The sequence below is a fragment of the Camelus bactrianus genome, chromosome 8 (assembly GCF_048773025.1).
Source record: "Camelus bactrianus isolate YW-2024 breed Bactrian camel chromosome 8, ASM4877302v1, whole genome shotgun sequence".
NCBI lineage: Eukaryota > Metazoa > Chordata > Mammalia > Artiodactyla > Camelidae > Camelus > Camelus bactrianus.
The window spans coordinates 6629834-6650108 of record NC_133546.1 but is presented as its reverse complement, the minus strand read 5'-3'; the positions used below and the strand labels follow the sequence as shown (position 1 = coordinate 6650108).

Genomic DNA, 20275 nt, shown 5'->3' with positions numbered 1-20275 from the left:
GGCTAACTTTTGAAGCCTAACATAAAGACTGTTCTGATCTAGTCCTTCATTTTTCAAAGCAGTTTTCTTTCTTTTGTCTTACTTATTTATTGAAGTATTTTTAAAGAAACAGAGTTGCTTTTTACCCTCTACCCCTTCTCGGTGCAATCATTTGGTTTGTATCTTCTAGGCATTTTTGTGCTTATATCTTTGTTATGTAGTGCAGGTAATTTGTTTTCCCCCCCAAAAAAAACCCGCATGATAATGCTGCCTTTCTTCCATGACTGGTGCCGCCACCCCTGATAGTCTTTACTTCTAATCTGTCCGTATTGGTGTGTGTAGCTCTGACTCAATTCTGTGTAAAAACTACATGGTATTCCATTATATGAATGTGCCATGACTTATTTAACTCTTTCTCTTGTTTAAATTTCCACCCTCTGCCTCAGGCAACCATCAGTCTATTCTCTGTATCTATGAGCTATGAGTTCTTTTTTTGTTTTGGATTTCAGGCATATATAAGCGAGATCATACAGTATTTGTCTTTCTCTGTATGACTTATTTCACTTAGCATAATGTCCTTCACATCCATCTGTATTGTCACAAACAGCAAGATTTCCCTCTTTTTTTTAATGGCTGAACAATATTCTTGTATATATGTGTGTACATACCACATTTTCCTTACCTGTTCATCCATCATTGGGCACTTAGGTTGCTGTCATGTCTTGGATCTTCTAAATAATGCTGCAGTGAACATGGGGGTACACATGATTTTTCAAGTTAGTGCTTTAATTTCCTTCAGATGAATACCCAAGAGTGGGATTGTTGGATCATATAATAGTTCTATTTTTAATTTTTAGAGGAACTGCCACACTGTTTTCCATAGTGGCTGTACCAGTTTACATTCCCACCAGCAGTACGTAGGGTTCCTTTTTCTCCATGTTCTCATTAGCACTTGTTACTTCTTGGGTTGTGTTTTTTTTTTTTTTTTTTTTGAGAATAACCATTCTAACAGATGTAAGGTGATATGTCATTGTGGTTTTGATTTGCATTTCCCCGATGATTATAATCATTTCACTCTTAATGGAAACTTATAAACAACAAATATTCTTGTACATACCCCTTTGTGAACTTATTCTGTTGTTCTTGTAAGAATGGTTAATTGAAATGGAATTGCTAGGTTATAGGATATGCACATTTAAATCATTGCTAGAAACTACCAAACTGCTCTCCAAGGAGGCTGTACCTATGAGCACTTCCTCCAACAATATAGGAGAAGTCCCATTTTTCCTCATTTTTGCAACCATAATCAATAAAAACTATTAGTTTTAGCTTTCATTTCCCTCATTTTTAGTGATATTGAACTTGGTTATCATGTTTATTGCCTACTTACATTTGTTTTAATTTTCTTTTATTTATTTTGTTCGTTTTTTGTTTTTTTTATTATTGATCTGTTGAAACTATTTATGTTTTATATATGATTCATTTTTCTATTATGGCTGTAAATATTTTCTTCCAAACTGTCTTTTAACTTATTTATGATGCTTTTCGCTAGAAAGAATTTAAAATTTTTTATGTAGTCATATCTACTTCTGTTTTATGATCACCTTATTTTATGTGTACTCTAAGAATATAAAAAAAAATCTCCCTTTTTTTTGGTTTTGTTTTTACATAGTTAAAAATTTTTGTTCTGGAAAATTTTAAACATATGCAAAACAGAATAATACTGTGAACCCCCTTGATTCTGTATTCCAGCAGCAAGGTTATCAGCTCATGGCTAGTACCTACCACCATTTGACACATTCCTCTATGATTTTGAAGAAAATCTCAGATATCATATTTTATCCTTAAATATTTCAGTATATTTCTCTCAAAGATGAGAGCTTGTTTCACAAATGTACCAAAATACCATTTTCACACCTAAAAAAATAGCAGAAACTCCTTGATACCAGATTTCAGGCTCATGTTAATATTTCTGTTGTGCATAATTGTCATGATTTTCTTTAAAAAATATTTTTCAGTTTAAATCAGTTTGCAGACAGTGACACATGGTAATTGTTCATTATATTTCTCATCTTTTTTAATCTGTAGGTCCTCCTCCCTTTATTTGCCATATATTTTTTTAGGAAATGTGTCCTTTATCCTGTAGAGCCTACCTAAGTCTGAATTCTGGTGGTTTTACCTCCAATTGATCTTTTACAGTGTTTCTTTTTTCTCTGTATTCTCTGAATTGACTGTATGATCTAGTGTTCTGATCAGATTCAGGATCGTGATTGATTTGTTGATTTGATTTTGTTAACACTGCTTCATTAGGACACATGTAGCGTCTGTCTCTGAGACGTTAGTAGTGGTTAACAGTCATTACCTAATCTCTTAATTCATTAAGGATTGAAAAGTGATGATAGTCTGATTCTCTCATTTCTTCTTTGTTAGCAGCTTCATTAATTAGATTTTGCTCTAAAGAGAAACTTTCCTTATCCATTATTTGGTTATCAGTGGAATAACTGAACAGAAATAGCAGGATAAATATACTTGATTCTTTCCTTTTTATTTACCATTTTTCAAAATAATGAGTTGGTTTATTGGTGACCAATTAATGTTTTTTTATTAATAGGATTTGAACTTAAGTATATTTTTTATGACTTTGAGCTCATGAATTGAAACATATTTTACATGTTTCAATTCATTGAAGTCATTATTGTAATTCATTGAAGTAATCATAGTAATTGATGTTCACATTGACCCATCTTTGGACAATGATAATGTATTCAATTGGCTTAAGTCTTTTTTCCACAACCCTAGTGAATAGTCTTTGATATCTGATGTAACAAGCTATTTTAGGCTTGTATTGTACATTTAGTCCAGATCGGGAATCTGATGTATCTTCAAGGAATCTTCATTCCTTTTATTGGGAAGTGGTATTTCAGGACCACAGTCTGGGCACCAGCTTTGCTATTGGAACTGAAATGGTCGGTCCTTGCTTTAGTTCTCTTCAGTAGACAGAAGAACACAAACACACACACAGTATAGCATAAGTTTGTACTGATACTAACAATTCAAATTCAGGATTTCAGATTTTTATTTAATCTCTTCTGACTTTGTTTTACACTGAAAATCTCAAATTTTCAATGATACCAGGAATGATAGCATTAGAGTATCAGATACTGACTGTATTCAAAGTACACACATAGTAATCTCAGAATAAAACCACCGACAGTGTGATTACTCAAAAACAGTTTCAGGTTTTTTCCCCGTCCTTAAGATGGTACAACCCTTTAGGGATAGAACATCAAATTACAGTGTTTTAAAGACACTTGAATAATTCTTCTTGTGGTTATGCCACTGACTAGACACACAATTAGATTCTTTCATTTTTTTGTTGTTGTATGTTTAAAAATAACAGCTTTGTGAGATAATTCATATAGCATGAAATTCATGATTTTAAAGTGTTCAATTCAGTAGTTTTTATAGTATATTCAGAGTTGGGCAGCCATTACCACTATCTAATTTTAGAAAATTTTAGAAAATTTCCACCCCTAAAATAGGTCCTGTACCCTTTAGCTCACCTCCACAGTCCCTCTGTCGGCCACCTTCAGCGCTAAGCACCTGCTTATCTAATTTTTGTTTTTTCATATTTGCTTGTTCTGGACATTTCATATAATATGTGATCTTTTGTGACTGGCTTCTCTCATTTAGTGTAATGTCTTCAAGATTCATCCTGATTGTAGTATGTATTAGTGCTTCCCTCCTTGCTATGGCTCAATAATTGTCCATTGTAAGGATATACCACATTTTGTTTCTCCATTCATAGAATTTTTAAATTTGATTTTTATTTTTAGGTGTTGCTTTTTAAACTTAATTTTTGCAGAAATTATGTAAAATACTTGTTTTAAAGAGAAAAATCTATGGAATAATATCTTTTTTAAATTATTTTTTCAATTGAAATACAGTCAGTTACAGTGTGTCAGTTTCTGGTATACAGCACAGTGTCCCAGTCATGCATATGTATACATATATTTGTTTTCCTATTCTTTATCATTAAAGGTTATTACAAGATCTTGAATATCGTTCCCTGTGCTGTACAGAAGACACTTGTTTCTTTTTTCATGTATTTTTATATATAGTGGCTGACATTTACAAATCTCAAACTCCCAAATTTATCCCTTCCCACCCCCTTTCCCTGGTAACCATAAGATTGTTTAACTATGTTTGTCAGTCCGTTTCTGTTTTGTAGATGAATTCATTAGTGTCCTCTTTTTTCTTTTTTTTTTTCAGATGGAGTAATATATTTTTAAAGAAGCTTGGTTTCTCTAATAGGGATAGTTAAGCCTTAAAAGTTGTTTTATTCTAACATGTTTTTAATACAAAGCTTGTGTATGCAATTTTCTTTACTTATTTACTTTTAACGTATGACAGGCTTATTTTCACCGCTTAAGGTTATCATTATATAATTATATTTCTATAATACACTTAGTGTCCCCGCTTCCCATTTGTTAGTTGTTATTTGTTGGTTCCCAGCTGTGAGCTGTATTGGAATTATCCTTTTTTTTTTTTTAAACCCAGGTTCTCATTTGAAGTAATTTTCTTTTACTTCCAATGAAATGCTAAGACATTTTATGTGTCCTCCCCTTCCTCTCGGATTCGGAGAGTTATGGTGTACCTGCGTTGTTGATCATAGAGCCATGATTGATAGTGCTTTCTCCCTTACGGTTATTATCTGATCCAGTCTTAGTTCAACAGTGGTGTGTGTGGGTGGATGGATGGATGGATGGATGGGTAGAGAGACAGAGATTTAGATTTAAGTACATAGTTTGTGACTTTGTTTTAATGCTCGCTTAGATTTCATATCAGTCTTCTGGGTCGTTTTGGTTGGTAATGGTGGTTCCCTAGTGGATCCCTTAGTAAGGGCTTGTGAAAACTGTTTCATGAGTTCTTAGATTTTCCTGACAGTTTACAGCATTTATACTTGAAAGACTGTTCGGCTGGCCATAGAATATATTGCTTGTATTTTCTTTCCCTGAATAAATTTAGTGTATGTTACCCATTATCTTTTGCCATAAAGCACTGAGATTGCAAAGCCTGATGACAGTGTGCTTTTTTTGACTTCACGCCATTGACTTCATGCCAGAATCTGTGCTGTAGCCACTCCCAGTGTCATGAAGTCCTCAAATAGAAGCTGTGAGCTCTCTATTGAGTATTCATTGGTGATTTGGAATTTGTCCCTTTAGCCCCATCAGATACTCTGTTAATCCCCTCTGATGCCCCTGCACAGGTGCTGCAGGCAGGGGCCTGGGGTACTGCTTGGGTGTGGGGTGTGGGTGTGGGGTATGACGTGTGTCTGAGGACCATCTGTTCTTCCCCACATCTTCTGTTCTGGAGTTCATGAAGGGACCTTTCACCTAGTTTACTGTAAGTGTGTCTCATGAAGTTTTGATTTTGTCGTCTTAGTTGTTCTCTTTTTTTATGGGGGACTAAGGGAAGCTGAAGTCCTGCTGCTACTACTGTCTTTTCAGAATTCTTTTGATTATGTTGACCTGTATTAAATTGCCACTATTTGATCATTTTTGCCTGACTCAATTGGCAATTTTATATGGTTTACACTGATATATAGCTCTATGTTTAGGTTTTAATACATTTGGAATCTCTTTTTTCCAAATATATAGCTTCAACATATATATTTGTATTTACATTAATACATGCAGTCAGCCCTCCATATCCACAGGCTCCTCATCTGTGGTTTCAGCGAACCACAGATCACACTGACATCCGTGGATGCAGAGCCCGCAGACACAGGGGCCCGAGTGCACTGTGACGTTTTATATGAGGGACTTGAGCTTCTGTGGGTTTTGGTCTCTGCTGGGGATCCTGGAGCCAATCCCCCATGGACACTAAGGGCCACTTTACGTTAGTTTCTCATAATCAGCAAAAATTTCTAAAATAGCCACATAATTTAAAAAATGATCAGTTGTGATAATGTTGATGTGTACATGTATAGGGTAAGATAAGGGAGTAATTATTTTTTATTTAATTCCCTGAAACTCATTGGATTATTTGTTATTTTCCAACTACTTAAAGTGCCTACTTTTTTATATACTAAGTTATAGATAATTGGACCTGTTTCTCTGGTCTGTTGCTTTATTACCGTGCCAGTGCTTTTCTGTTTTAAATAAAGTAGGTTTATTCGTAAGGTTTGGCATCATGTAGGGCAATTCTTTCTTTTCAGATGCTTCTGGGCTCATTTTTACATTATTTCCTTCCACATGAACTTTATTTAATGCTTTTGTTGATCCACACAAAATGCCGTTGTGATTGTAATTACACTGCATTTTTATTAATGTCCCTTCATTTTTGAGTCTTCTCAGTTTGTCTCTATTGATCAGGGATTTTTTTTTTAACACTTTTTTTATTGAGTTATAGTCATTTTACAATGTTGTGTCAAATTCCTGTGTAGAGCACAATTTTTCAGTTATACATGAACATACATATATTCATTGTCACATTTTTTTCGCTGTGAGCTACCCCACCCTTGGCAACACAAGTTTGTATTCTATATCTATGAGTTCTGTTTTGTATTTTTTTTTTTTTTTGATTCCACATATGAGTGATCCCATATGGTATTCTTCTTTCTCTTTCTGGCTTACTTCACTTAGAATGACATTCTCCAGTAATATCCATGTTGCTGCAAATGGCCTTATGTTGTTGGTTTTTAAGGTTGAATAGTATTCCATTGTATAAATATACCACATCTTCTTTATCCAGTCATCTGTTGATGGACATTTAGGCCATTTCCATGTCTTGGCTATTGTAAATAGTGCTGCTATGAACATCGGGGTGCAGATGTCATTTTGAAGTAGGGTTCCTTCTGGATATATGCCCAGGAGCGGGATTCCTGGGTCATATGGTAAGTCTATTCCTAGTCTTTTGAGGAATCTCCATACTGTTCTCCACAGTGGCTGCACCAAACTACATTCCCACCAGCAGTGAAGGAGGGCTCCCTTTTCTTCACAGCCTCACCAGCATTTGTCATCTGGATTTTTGAATGATGGCCATTCTGACTGGTGTGAGGTGATACCTCATCGTAGTTTTGATTTGCGTTTCTCTGATAATTAGTGATATTGAGCATTTTTTCATGTGCGTATTGATCATTTTTATTTCTTCCTTGGAGAATTGCTTGTTTAGGTTTTCTGCCCATTTTTGGATTGGGTTGTTTTTTTTCTTATTAAGTCATATGAGCTGCTTATATATTCTGGAGATAATTGATCAGGGATTTTATACCAAATTTAATACTATATTTCTTACTGGAATAAAATAATACAGATATGTCATTCTTATACCTAATTGCCCCTTTCTCCTCGCCCTGTGTTTTATTAAAGTAATTGGGAATTTAAGATCCAGAGTTTTTTCCTTACAAGATGCTTTTCTATTTTGTTCAATTTCAAATAGTCCTTGCTTGAATTATAGTCTTTAACCAAGTTATCATCATGGAGTTGTACCTGCCTGTGTAAGTCCTGCCAGATTCACAGCTTCTCATTTCCTTGGGCGTTTTTCTTTTCCAGTCTTGAGATCTTTATTCTGATCCAATTTTCAGTTCACTAGACTGCTGTACTTCCTCAGGTAGCTTTGTAGAGAGGGTAAATGAACTGGATTTTGAGTTCTTCCCTTTTCAGGGAGGATTTTTCCTTCTTCATGTGTTAGTGGTATCTTGACTGCGCAGAAAGCTCTCCTCTGCCCCTTCCTTCTGTTCCCTCTGGAACTCCTCTATTATTCTTATGTGGGAGCTCCTCCATCAGATTTCTGTGTCTCTCTCTCTCTCTTTTTTGTTGTTGAAATATGGTCAGTTTACGATGTTGTATCAATGTCATGTCTCTTACTTTTCACTCAAAATTTCTATTCCTTTTTCTTTTGCCTTGGGTTTTAGTGGTATTTCTGCAGTTAATTTCTAAATTATTCAGATTTTGACAGCATTCTTTCAATTTTCCCTGCCTTTATGGAGTTTATTTCAGCTATCTTGATTTGTTTATTTTTTCCCAGCGGACTTTAATGAGATCTTGCATGAGAGTATTTTTATCGTTCTCTCCTGTGTCCTACATTAAATCAGCATCAGCTTTTCTGATTCTTCACCTTGGTCTCCTTAGTTAACACTGCTGTTTCCTCTTGAGTGCTCAGAATTTCTTAATGTCTATTCCTCTTTGTCTGAACGGGGATCCACATACCAGGCAACTCCAGCAGGAATGGTCTCCTCGGCAGCTGTGTGGGTCCTGCTGCTGGGGCTCCAGGCAGGGTCGAATTGCAGTGTTGACGGGGAGGGATTGTCCCTTCCCCTGTGAGCCTGTAGCACATGGGTCAGCAGGCTGGGACTGTAGTGGGTGCCAGAAGAATTCTTTAGAATTTTATCCTGGAAAGTTGGCTGCGTTTTGTAGGCTCTAAATAAACATTTTCTCTGATGTCATTCTCCAGACCAGAAGAAACAAGCACTTATATTGCCTAAAGCTTTAAACAGGACATGGCTTAACCCTGACTGCATGTATCACAAGTAATCGTTTTTAAAATTGTGCAGCTATTTTAGAATTTCTTGCCTGTTGTGGGAAACTGAAGTATGAATTAATTTAAATGCAAAAATGTGTGTCGAACATTAAAGAATGTGAGTGGGGGAGACCAGTTAAGCATTGGCTAAATGACAGGGAGCACAGATAGGAATGACATTTGGAGGCAGAATAACTATAATTGGTGATTTAAGTTGAAGAGAAGTTGAGATTTTCAAATTTTGCAGATGTAATTTTAAGTGACTTTTTTTCCCCTTTGGTTAGTGAAGGTACTGGGGATTGAACCCAGAACCTTGTGCAGGCTAAGCATGCATTTTACCACTGAGCTATGCCCCACCCCCTGAGATTTCAAATTTTGATGGCTTCAGTTTTCCCAATAAAACAGGAAGGCAGGATCAGGGTGGTGTTGCCGGAGGTGCAACACTGGAAAAGTGCCAAGCTTCTGTCTTATGGGGAAAATGTAAGGAATTGATGGGGATATATATATGGGACAGTCGGAATCCCAGGAAATATCAGAGAACAGATATTTGAGTGAGACCAGCCAGGTTAATTTTGTGAATTTTTTTCTTTCAGCCTCATTTGGTATATAGCTCAGGAGAACAAATGGACAAAAGAATTGGTCGAACCTACTAATTTTTATGTTTACACAAATAGCTACCTGGTTTTGTTCTTTTCTCAAATTTAATAATTCTCTGGTTTTCTCAGTCTAGAGATATTTGTGGATAATACTGTATAAAAGTTTAAAGCTAAGTGCTCTGATAATTTTAAGTATGATAAATGTATGATGAAAAAGATGAGCTTGATTCTTTATATTTTTTGATAAAAATATTATAATTTCATTTTAGTTCTTGTTATGGTTTTCTAGTACTTTTAAAACTTGGGATCTATCAAAAATGTTGAATTATTCTAACGATAATTTTTACTGTAAAATTATGATTTGTATGGGTTTGTTAGCAAGTTATAGAGAATAATAGTTTATAACTACAACTTGAGGATGTTCTCCTGTTTGCTCTTTTAACCTCTGTTGAATTTTTGTTACAGTTTTCTGAATTTCCGGATCCCATGTGGGGTTCAGATTATGTGCAGTTGTCCAGGACGCCCCCTTCCTCGGAGCAGAAATGCAGCACTGTGTCTTGGGATGAACTAAAGTCCATGGATTTACCCTCCTTCAAACCTGCCTTCTTAGTCCTCTGTCGAGTCCTTCTGAACGTCATACACGAATGTCTCAAGTTAAGATTGGAACAGAGACCTGCTGGAGAACCATCGCTCTTGAGTATTAAGCAGGTTTGTTTCAAAGAGTGTATAAAAATATTGAGCATTATTGTATGTTTCTATAGGCTCATAATTTTTATTTTTAGAGGAGTTTCCCCCTAATTGTTGCCAATAGTGAGAAACGAGTGAATGTTCGGGTTTTAAGCTGCTCCTCTTCGGGTAATTTAAGATGTTCTCTTTACATGCAGTCTTCAGAGGTAAGACTGGCTCAGCCTAACTGTCTTCCACTTCCTTGTTCTAAAAGGACACGAGAGTAGGTGCGGATATGACTCTCCTGTTATCACCCGTCTGTGAAGACTGGGGACTTAAAATTCAATCATAAGAGAGAGTTTCAGTTCCTTAAATTTCTTCTTTTGTCTTTTTTTAATCAGATAAATGTCTTTAGAGTGTGCAGGGTGGAGGTGTTGGGACATTCTGTTTGCTTAAGCAGCTGCTGGTTTAGACAGTGATGACCACCTTGAATTGCAAGTTGTTGAGGGGGAGGGATGATAAACTGGTGAGACAAGGTGGAGTTTACTTTGTACTAATGGGGCTATTGTGGCGCTTAAACAGTAATTTATGTTAAAACATTCTGAAAAGTAAAAAACCAATACTTAGATTAATGTAGCATTGCTAGAATAAAAATTAAATAGAAATTTTGACTTTGATGCATTTGGACTGAGTTGTTAGCACCTAAGTGACATCTTTAACATAGAAATTTGTGTCTGTGTGACTTGAAGAAAGCACTTTTTAATAGATTTAACTCTAGCCAGTGCTCTCTTACTGTGGGTAATTGTTTTTAAAATGTAAATATTCTGTAACCTCAACTGAGTAACAATAAATTAGTGAAAATAAAGGTATTTAATGTTACTTCTTTTTGTAAAAGTGATTCATGTTTATTTTAGAAAGTTAGAAAAATACAGAAAATTATATACAAAAATGAAAGTTACCCTGTTACTCTGCCATTCAGAGACAACCACTATAACATTTTGGTGTATTTCTATCCATTTGTCTTTTCTGTGTGTGCATATTTCATACACATATAAGTTAAAAAAATTAAGGAAAGAAAAGAATATATGAGTCTTCACCTTAAGTATTTTTCAAAAACAAGACTTCAAATGGCTACGATAATGCTCTGCTGTATAAGTGTATCATAACTTACTTAATCCCCCATTGTTTGGAATAACATCGTGATAAATATATTTGCATGTTAAGTTTTAGTCTGCATCTCTGACTTTTGCTTGAGTATAAAACATAAAAATTAACTAGTGAGTCACGTATTTGTGATTCTAGGAAGTTTGTACCAGTTTCTTTCCCAGTAGCGGCACTGTGATTCCTTTTGTGTTTTGATTAATACGTATTAAAACGAATGTAACTGTGATCTTGCACCACAGTCCCTGTGGAGTAGAGAGTGTCTGTCCCAGTCTGTTGTTAATGAGAGGCTTTCCAGGTCCTGGCATTTCACCTTCCCTCCCTCTCACAGAACCTGCTGGGCCTACACGTTTAGCTTTTACTCATCCTTTTGTTTTATTGCATTTTCCCTCCTTGATTCCCATTTAATTTCATCAGATTAATCTTAAGTTTGTTTGTTTTTGTGATTATTGGAGTTTTTTGATGGTAAAAGCCACAAATCACAGTGGGTAAACTATACTCTGGCTGTCATGCTCTGTGGTGTGTAAGTGTATTTGAATCTTTGTTGTGTTTTGGTTGAAAATGACCAGTTTCACAAGGAAATTTCTCTATCATATCCCTTGTCTTATAATGTAAACTAGTAGAATAGATCTTTTTCTGTGGAATTTATTTTCTCTGAAAGTTTATTTGTAGGAGAATATATTTTAGAAGATCAGCTTTCTAGCTATATGGTATTTTCTATGTATATTCATGGCTACAATATTAAATACTTTCATTTTCACTTATTTGTTGTTATTCACTTGAAATTACTAAGATATTTATGTAAAATGAACTGATAAAGAATCTGGAAAGTATTTTCGGTTTTTCAGAGGCAGGGTTCCCCTTTCCTGAGTGTTCTGGGGATTTCAGTGGGAGGGGTGTGAAAACCGGTCAGTGATCTGCTCAGAGTGTGTGAAATGACGGAGCTTGTGCCCGTTGCCCGCAGCTGGTGAGGGAGTGCAAGGAGGTGCTGAAGGGCGGCCTTCTGATGAAGCAGTACTACCAGTTCATGCTGCACGAGGTCCTGGACGACCTGGAGAAGACCGACTGCAACATCGACGCCTTCGAGGAGGACCTGCACAAGATGCTGATGGTCAGGACAGTGCGGAGGGGTGTCCTTCTCACGTCTGTCTGTCTGTGTGTCTGTCTGTGTGAAGGAGGGGGTCATGTTTTTATGTTTGTTTTAGATTAACTTTGTTTCTCCTAAATCCACATTTTAAAAAATCTTCAGTGGTTTTTAAGTTAGAATTTTTGACAGAGCTTAACCTAGTTCATTGTTTAATAGTAGGATCTCATAGCAGAATGGCCTAGAGGTAGAATCCTAGTCTGGTCCTGTTTTATTGAGCCATCTGTCATCAGCCCTTCTGTCACACCTGCTGGGCGTGCACTGAGCGTCAGTAGTGAGTGCTGAGGACTCGGTCCGGGGAGAGCTGGGCATAGTGGACGCCGCCACCTGAGTGGTGCGTGCTGAGATGCACAAAGGCTTGAGATGGGACAGCTGGCTGCCTGGAGACATCCAAGAGCTCCTTACGTGACGAAGCCAAATCGTAAAGATGACTCGAGGACGCTGCAGAACCTGGGTCCGCATCTGAGAATTGGAAACACTGTGATTTGGCAGGAGCAGACTTATTGTTATTCCTTCCCGCAAAGAGCTCCCCAGTCATTTCAGACACATTGTGCTTACCTGTGCTTTTTTAACCTGTCCTTTTGCTCTCGTTATTCCTTCTGGCTCCAGATGTCGCCTTTCCTCCTTAGCTGCCCATTTAAGATTTACTTTCAAGTTTTTCCAGACAGTTTTCACTTTTAATGTGCGTTTCTTGATACCTCCTCTGAACTCTTAGAGTGGTTCTAATGATAACTGCATCATTTAATACTTAGTGATAGACCACATCTCTCTTCTCAGGTTTCCCTAATTAGGCTGAAAGCGGCACAGGCCAGGGGCTCTTATGGAAGTTCCTTTGTCTTCCGTAATGTCTGGTGGAGTGTTAGTCCATAGTATGTACGTGTTAGGTTCACCAGAGTGTACACACGGATCGTACGTAATGTGGCCAGTTTGCGAAAGACAGCAAGCCTGTAGGAGCGTTGTTTTGTCAGTGCTTCCACCCGCACCTGACGCTCGCTGTGCCCTGCCGGGGTTGACTGCAGCCCCTCCAGACACCACCTCACTTTCTAGGCCGGAAGGAAAGAGGAGGGCACGGGGGAAGCAGCGAAAGCTCCCCTGAAAGTCCCACCCAACAGATTCCCCCCACATCTCACTGACCAGATCTGTCACGTGGTCTCTTAGCTCTAATGGAAGCTAGAGATTCAAAGATTCCGCTTCTCGGCCTCTATAGCAGAAGGATGGGAAGAAGACTGTGACCGGGAAGGGGACTTATACGTGGCACACTTTAAGAAATAATTTTGAGCCTGAAATTACTTCCCAATTATTTGGGAGAATACATCAAAGTCCAGAATGTGTAAAATGTGAACGTATTTTGAAATACTATGTATGCTCCTTATGTCAGAAAAATCTTTATCATTGAAGAGTTATGATAAAAAACAGCAAGAAAATTAATTTTTCTTTCTCTCTGTGGATGAGTAAACTAGAAATTTAAAAAGACAGCGTGCTTTGCTTTCCAGGGGTCTTAGATGGCTTTACGAAGGCACATGCCACACCTTTTTATCATGTTAATCACTGAAGCTGGAAGGATGAGAATGAGGCAGGCAAGATGTGCCTTCTAGGTCACCCATTTTCATTTCTGAAGCCGAGGTTAAGCGAAGTCCCCAAATTCTCAGCTGGTCAGAGCCGGCCGTGCTCGGGACTGGGTTCTGGCTTTGCTGGCAGTTACCTGTGTGGGCACAGTGTCCCTTAGTTCATCTCCGTCGTTTCACAGGTGAAGAACTAGAAAGTATCAGTGGTTTTAAAACTGTGCCCCAAAATGTGCTAGATGGGTAAGTGCAGGGGCATGTTTTGAGAACTGGGGGGACCCAAACAAAGTCAGTGTATTTGTTAGGAGAGAAGGAGGGAGTGGCCTTTGGCTAGGCAGTCACACTGTTTACAGCAGCGCCCTTCCCAGCTTGAGAGGTGGAGGGCCCTCCAGGGGTGAATTAGAGCTATGACATCCCAGGGTGTGGACACTCAGGAGAGGAGCAGGGGTGCCCCGTGGAGGACACGCTGCAGGACAGAGGGGCACAAGTGGAGACACTTCTCTTGTCTGCGGCTCACCCTGCGAGCAGGGAAAGACTGCCGAGTGAGGGGCAGGCTGTACGGCTGAGGGGAGGCAGTGCCCCGCAGGGTGTGGTACAGCCTGACTGTGGCTGCGGGGTCTTCACCCTGCGCTGCGTCAGCCTTCTGGCTGGAAACACTGAGGGACTTGTGGATGCGGGTCCAAGGAAGCAACTAGCGAGTATTTGTTTGAGCCAGCAAAGCCAGATTGAAGCTGTGAGTTCTCTTAGCTCATTGCCCTGGCCCTGGCCTTGGCCTTAGAATTAACCAGAACAACAAAATATATGAGGGAGGAGCATGTGATAGACGGATTTAAGGAAACCACACAAAAATAATTTAAAAGGAATGAAAATATGAAAATGATGAACAGGATGTGGTAATTGTAGAAGGCATACGACCAGGAGCTCAGATGCATACAATTCCTGTTCCTGCAGAAGAATAAAGGGCAGAGGGGCAGAAAAGATTCAGTTTTCCATCCTAGAGATATTATTGGGTGTCTGCTGTGTGCCAGGCAGGCATGCCAGGTGCTGAAGATTCAGGAATAAGCATACACTCCCTCTTGGAGCTTAAGAATGAAGGGGAAAATGGCTATTGAGTAATTGTACAGACATAACATTACAAAGGTGAAAAGTGCAGCAGGGGAGAGGCTCGGGTCTTCCGTGGACTCCCACGGGAAGGTTGGAGTACGCGTGGCGGTCAGGGAAGGCTTCTCTCAGGAAGGGACACTTGGAATTTATCTGAAAGTTGTGTGTATACTACAATCCAATTTATGTAAGAAATTTGAAAACTTACACAAGACAATACTATTTTATAATTTATATAATAGATTATTTTTAAAAACATGAAGTAGAAGGCAACATACTAAATGCATCATTGTTGCCTCTGAGGAGGGAGGAAAGAGAGAAATGAAGAAAGAAACCAAGGAGAAGTTAACTTTGTGGTGGATTACTTCTTATTAAAAAGCTATCCAAAGGCAATATGACCAAATACTAACATTTGTTCATTCCGGGGGATATTTGTTAAAATATTTTTACTTTCTGATTAACAAAAGAGGGAGAGATTGAAAGAATGTCTTTCCTGACAGAGAAGGTAGCGGGTGCAAAGCCTCTGTGGTGGGAAGCAGCTTTGGAACGAAGGTTCCCAAGAAAGCCATGGGAGGCCATTGTGGCTGCAGTTGGAAGAGCAGGCTGGGGGCCCCGGAGCCTGCGTGGGAGCCAGCAGAGTCTGGTCTAGCAGTGCGCGTGCTGGTCCTCGGATTGGGTTGGTGTAACATAAGTTAGGAGGAAGTGGAAGGATTCAGAAGAAACACTGGAAGTGAAGTTGGCAGGATTCGGGGATGGGTTGGATTCGGGGGAGGTTATCGAGAGTGGTTGCTGGCTCTCCCCTTTGTGCAGTGAAGTGAATAGTGATGACTCTGGGTCCGATGAGAGCTTTTTAAATTGAAGATGCCCAAGATCATTGAAAGCCTTTAGTATTGATTCTGTTAAGAGAAAGAGATGAAACAAGTTACATAGACGTACATGAGAGGAAAGGGAAAACTGATAGTGTCAGGTTGCTCGGACGCCACGAGGTGATGGTCTCAGCACAAGCGCTGGGACTGGGCGGGTGCGCGGCCCCCTTGCTGCCAGAGCGGGGTGGACCGCGGGTAACAGGATGTAGGTCTGCATTTGTTGTTTGAGGAAAGTGAGAGCTTTTGTATCTAATGACTTCTCTTTTTTTGTGACGAGAGGTGAGATCATTTGCTGAGAAGGGGTTAGGGTGGGTTATGGCAGTTTGAGGAAAATGGAAAAGTTGCTAACTTGTGGTTATCGAGAGAGGGAAATGAGTTGCGTAGAGGCAGAGATGTTACCAGAAGCGTTGTGTGCTGGTTGGGGTTGGGGCTGCGTGGCGCAGTGACTCCTCCCTGTCGTGGGACGCTTGTGGAGCGCGGGGAGGGGAGCCGGTACTAGCTGCAGGGCTGTGACAGCAGCTGGTGGCTGGGTAAGGAGGCCACACAGGAGGCAGGGACCGATGGGAGTGCTGTTGAAGGGTGGACGCCTGGACTCTGAGCTGCGTAAGGAGAGAAGTGAGCCAGGAAGGAGAGGAGGGAATTGGAGAAAGAAGAGGAGCCCGGGGACTGGAGGTACAGGTAAAGAGAAGAGGACAAGGTGGAGGTGGTGGCTGAACAGGGGAGCTGGAGGAGGTGAGGAGGTTCAGCCTCCAGGTGTTTGAGTTGGGCCGTGAGCAGTCAGGGCAGTGGCAAGGTCACAGGTGACGCCTCTGGAGCGGAACTGGAATGGCGTGGGGGCCATCTGGGTGACTTGAAGGCACACAGCGTGGTGCTGAGCCTCGGGTGGACAGAGGACCGAGCCAGATACTGGAGTGTGACGACTGATGAGGAGTGGTTGAAAATCAGCAGGTGATGGTGGAGGGGGTGGCGTCAATGGTGTATCTGATGATACAAGTCTTAAAGGGACATGGTGTTTCTTCAGTTTTGTTTTAAAATAAGACTGTGTCAGAGCAAGGGCTTGAAAGCAGCAGTGGGGCATGAGGGTGCTGCTGCTGCAGCCCTTGAGATCTATTGTAGGAACGTTGCCCCTTGAGAGGTGGTCGGGGAGAAGCCAGGTTTCAGGGATGCCCAGGAGACGAAGGAGCACCCCCAGAACGGAGGGGGAGGCCCGGGCCTGGTGTGCCAGAGGCTTGTTCCCTTGGGTAAGACGGGGGTGGACCCACCACCTGCAGGTTCCACACACTCAGCTGTGGGAGGAGGAGGACCAGAAGCATCCAAGGATACAACAGAGACAGTTTTCTTGAACTAAAGACCCAAATACTTGCCTACTGGAAGTTACTTTTGTATCTCAAAACATTCATTTCAGTGAACCTGAGATGTAGCCTGGTGAAGTAACTGAAATCCAAGACCAGAGAAAGAGTCCTGTAAACATCTGAGCAGAGAAAGGAAGCCCCTCCCAGGGAGTGGAGAGAGTGGGGGTGGGCCTGGTGCCGCATCTCTTCACACTCACACGACGCGGCGTGAGAAGGCAGTGGAGTAACGTCTTATGTTACTTACAGCTTCCGAGGCAGAGGATGTGTAACTCAGATACTTTATACCCAGTCAAGTTATCTTTTCAGTAAAAGAATCCGCAGTTTTGTTTTATAATATTACAGTTGTGAACCGGTCTTGGAAAAAACTGCTTGATAGTCAGACCCTACTAAGCAACATGAGATACATCAGAATAAGAACTTAATACAGGGAAAACTGTTGTGAGAGGACTTGTGGTGCGCCCGCCTCGGGAGGATGGGCGTTTTGATTATTGGTCATAATTTATATGTCATAAGCCTTGAAAAATTGCATCACAAGAATCTGGATGTTGGGACGACATGGTGGGAAGAAGTGAGCTCGTTTCTTCTTCGTCACACGTAAGATACCGTCTGAAATTAACGTCTAAGTAATTCCACAAGTAGAGATCCCAACCTCTCAAAGAATAATGCTCATAATATATTAGTAACGAAAATTTCCATGTGCTGTGATTTTTGTCTTTTTAACTTTACTGTACTTTTCTGTACAGTGTAGTTATTCTCTTAGTACCTTGCAGGGGCTGTGCATATGTGTTAAGTTGCCGAGGAGGAGAGTTACACAGTTTAGGAAAAATCCTATTTGGACGTCAGTTAACAGTGATGGAGAGACACTTCTCTGGGAGCTGCCTGCCTCAGTGGCCCCTCGTCCGTTGCCCTCTGGCTCACAGCTTTCATGTTAACAGAGGTGAAAGTTGTCACGTGCTGAATCCTGTTCTCAAATATCTCCTTTTACGTTTTTGTGTTTTAAGGTATATTTTGATTACATGAGAAGCTGGATCCAAATGCTACAGCAATTACCTCAAGCATCCCATAGTTTAAAAAATCTCTTAGAAGAAGAGTGGAATTTCACCAAAGAAATAACGCATTACATCCGGGGAGGAGAAGCGCAGGCTGGAAAGCTTTTCTGGTAGGAACCGTCGTGCCCCTGAGCGCGCCTGCCTTCCTTTCCCCCTCTTTCTCCTAGTTTGCTCACAAGTTCTGGTCTGCGTGTTTGAATGCTTAGTTACATGAGAACGACAGTTACATGATGTGCCCGTCTCCTTAGAGCAGTGGTTCTCACCCCGGGTGATATGCGCCCACGGGACGTTTGGCAGTGTCTGGAAGCAGTTCCCTTGTGCTGCCTGGGAGGTGCTGCTGGGGTCCGTTGAGCAGAGGCCAGGGACGCTGCTGAACACATTACAGCACCCAGGATGGCCCCCAACAAAGATCACCCACCCAGAGCGTCAGCTGTGGAGTCGAGAAGTCCTGCCTGAGAGCGCGCCCTCTTGGTTACGTACAAAAGGGGGCGGACTCAGGCCTGTGGCGAGTGGGGTGACCCGCAGACCTGTGTGTCAGTCTTGGTGGGCACTTCTGCAGCCTACGAAGTGCGTGTTTTCACTGATACTGTTTTGGGAATGTAATACGAATCATAGAATCTCTTTATGAACTAGGTATGTCTATATGGTGAAAGAATTGGAATGTAACCCAAGGAAAGTCATGCAGGGGCCGGGAGCGCCCCCTGTCTGTCTGTCCTGGGAAGGGAGTGCAGGTTCCCTGGTGCAGGCCCGTGTGTGGAGTGCGGGCTGCGGGTCAGCGTCTTTGCTGGGGCCGCTCTGGCTCACACAGACCAGGCCTCTCCTTGGCTCTGGACTCTGCTGCTCCTTCTCTCACATGCCCCTTCAGCTGTTTTATTTCTCCCGTTTCCTTTCTTTGAGGTTTTCTGTACCCAGCCCGTCTCCTTGCCCCCTTAGTGTGCGGGCCTTAGGACTTAAGCTTTTATAGTTCTCCTCTACTTCCCTGAAACTCAGTATTCTCAACTCCACCGGCCTTTATTCCATGCTCAGCATCTCAGAATTCTGTGTTCACTTTTCTGCCCCAGCCACCAGTTCTTTTTGTGTCTTTTTATGTCCTCCGCCTTTATTTTGAGTGAATTGTGAACTTGGTCTTGTCTCAGATCTCACCTGGTCCTCCAGGCCGAGATTCCCCACCTGGCTTGTTTTCCTCTTCACGTTGCTTCTCCTAGTCCGCCTTGCAGAAACTGCAGTCCCTGCCATTTTCAGCATCTCTCCCCTTCTAATTTTCCATAGTCTGCTTTGCCTATAATTTCTTCTGTTTGCATTTTGTGTTCTCAGGCGATCAGGCTTTGTTGAAGAAATTTTTTAAAAAGATTACTGTTTGCTTCTACTTCCAATTCATGATATATAATTTCTCTGCACCCTTGTTCCCTCCTGCCAGTCTTTTTATTTTTATCTGCTGCTTTACCTTGATTCCGTACAGTGCTGTCTCTGGGCTTCAGCGTCATCGTCTGATCGTGAGAAGCCCCAGGGCTGTCGCAGCGCCTCTGCGGGCCCGGCCGCTGCTCGTCCGGGCGTCCGCCGCGCCAGCGCCGCGCTCCGCTTCACACACTGTCTCTCCCGGGCTCCGCCAGTCCTAGAATTACACCGACTTCCCTTCTTTGTCTCACCACTGCCTCCAATTCCGTCTGGCTGTCCCTTCAAGACACACCCTGAATCTGACCTCTGCTCACCACGCGCGCTTCCGTCCCCCAGGCTGGTTTCCGTACTGTGTTGCTGTGGCCTCTGCCCTCATCCCTCATCCTGTCTAGCGTGTCCTCAGCGTGATCTTGTTGAAATGTATGTCAGCCCTTTCCCTCTGCTCCAGACACGCCGGTGGCTCTCCTCCTTTCTCAAGTAGACGTTGGAGCGCCTGGACCGCGGCACGCGGGCCCCGTGCAGCCTGCCTCTCATTAAGCCCCGCCCTCGGCTGCCCAGGCTGCCCTGCGCGCCCCGCAGCCTCCGCGGCTTCCTGCCTGGGCCTCGTGGGCCGGGCCTGCGCCTCCCGCTTGCCGGCGCCTCCACCTGGGCGGCTCCTCCCCCGTCATTCCCAGGACTCAGTTCCCCACTTCCTGCAGGTCTGTGGCCACATGCTATCTTCTCCATATTTAAAATTGAAGTTGCTACCGGCAGGTATGCCTTAGCTTTCTTCCCTGTGTTATTTCTCTTCATAGCATTTGTCAGTATCTGAAATGCTATGTATTTTTTGTTTTTGTTTTTGTTTTCTCCGTCCACCGGACTGATTGTATCTGTTTCGTTCACTG

General features: G+C 41.4%; 1 protein-coding gene across 3 annotated transcripts in view; it reads left to right on the top strand.

Moving 5' to 3' along the window:
* Window positions 1-20275, top strand: part of MAP3K4 (mitogen-activated protein kinase kinase kinase 4) — a 102979-nt gene that overhangs the window by 51235 nt on the left and 31469 nt on the right. For all 3 annotated transcript variants that reach the window (XM_074368039.1, XM_074368040.1, XM_074368041.1), the window contains exons 4-6: window positions 9561-9803; window positions 11887-12033; window positions 17949-18106. In XM_074368039.1, the coding sequence (XP_074224140.1) occupies window positions 9561-9803; window positions 11887-12033; window positions 17949-18106 (548 nt within the window). The remainder of the gene's footprint in view (window positions 1-9560; window positions 9804-11886; window positions 12034-17948; window positions 18107-20275) is intronic.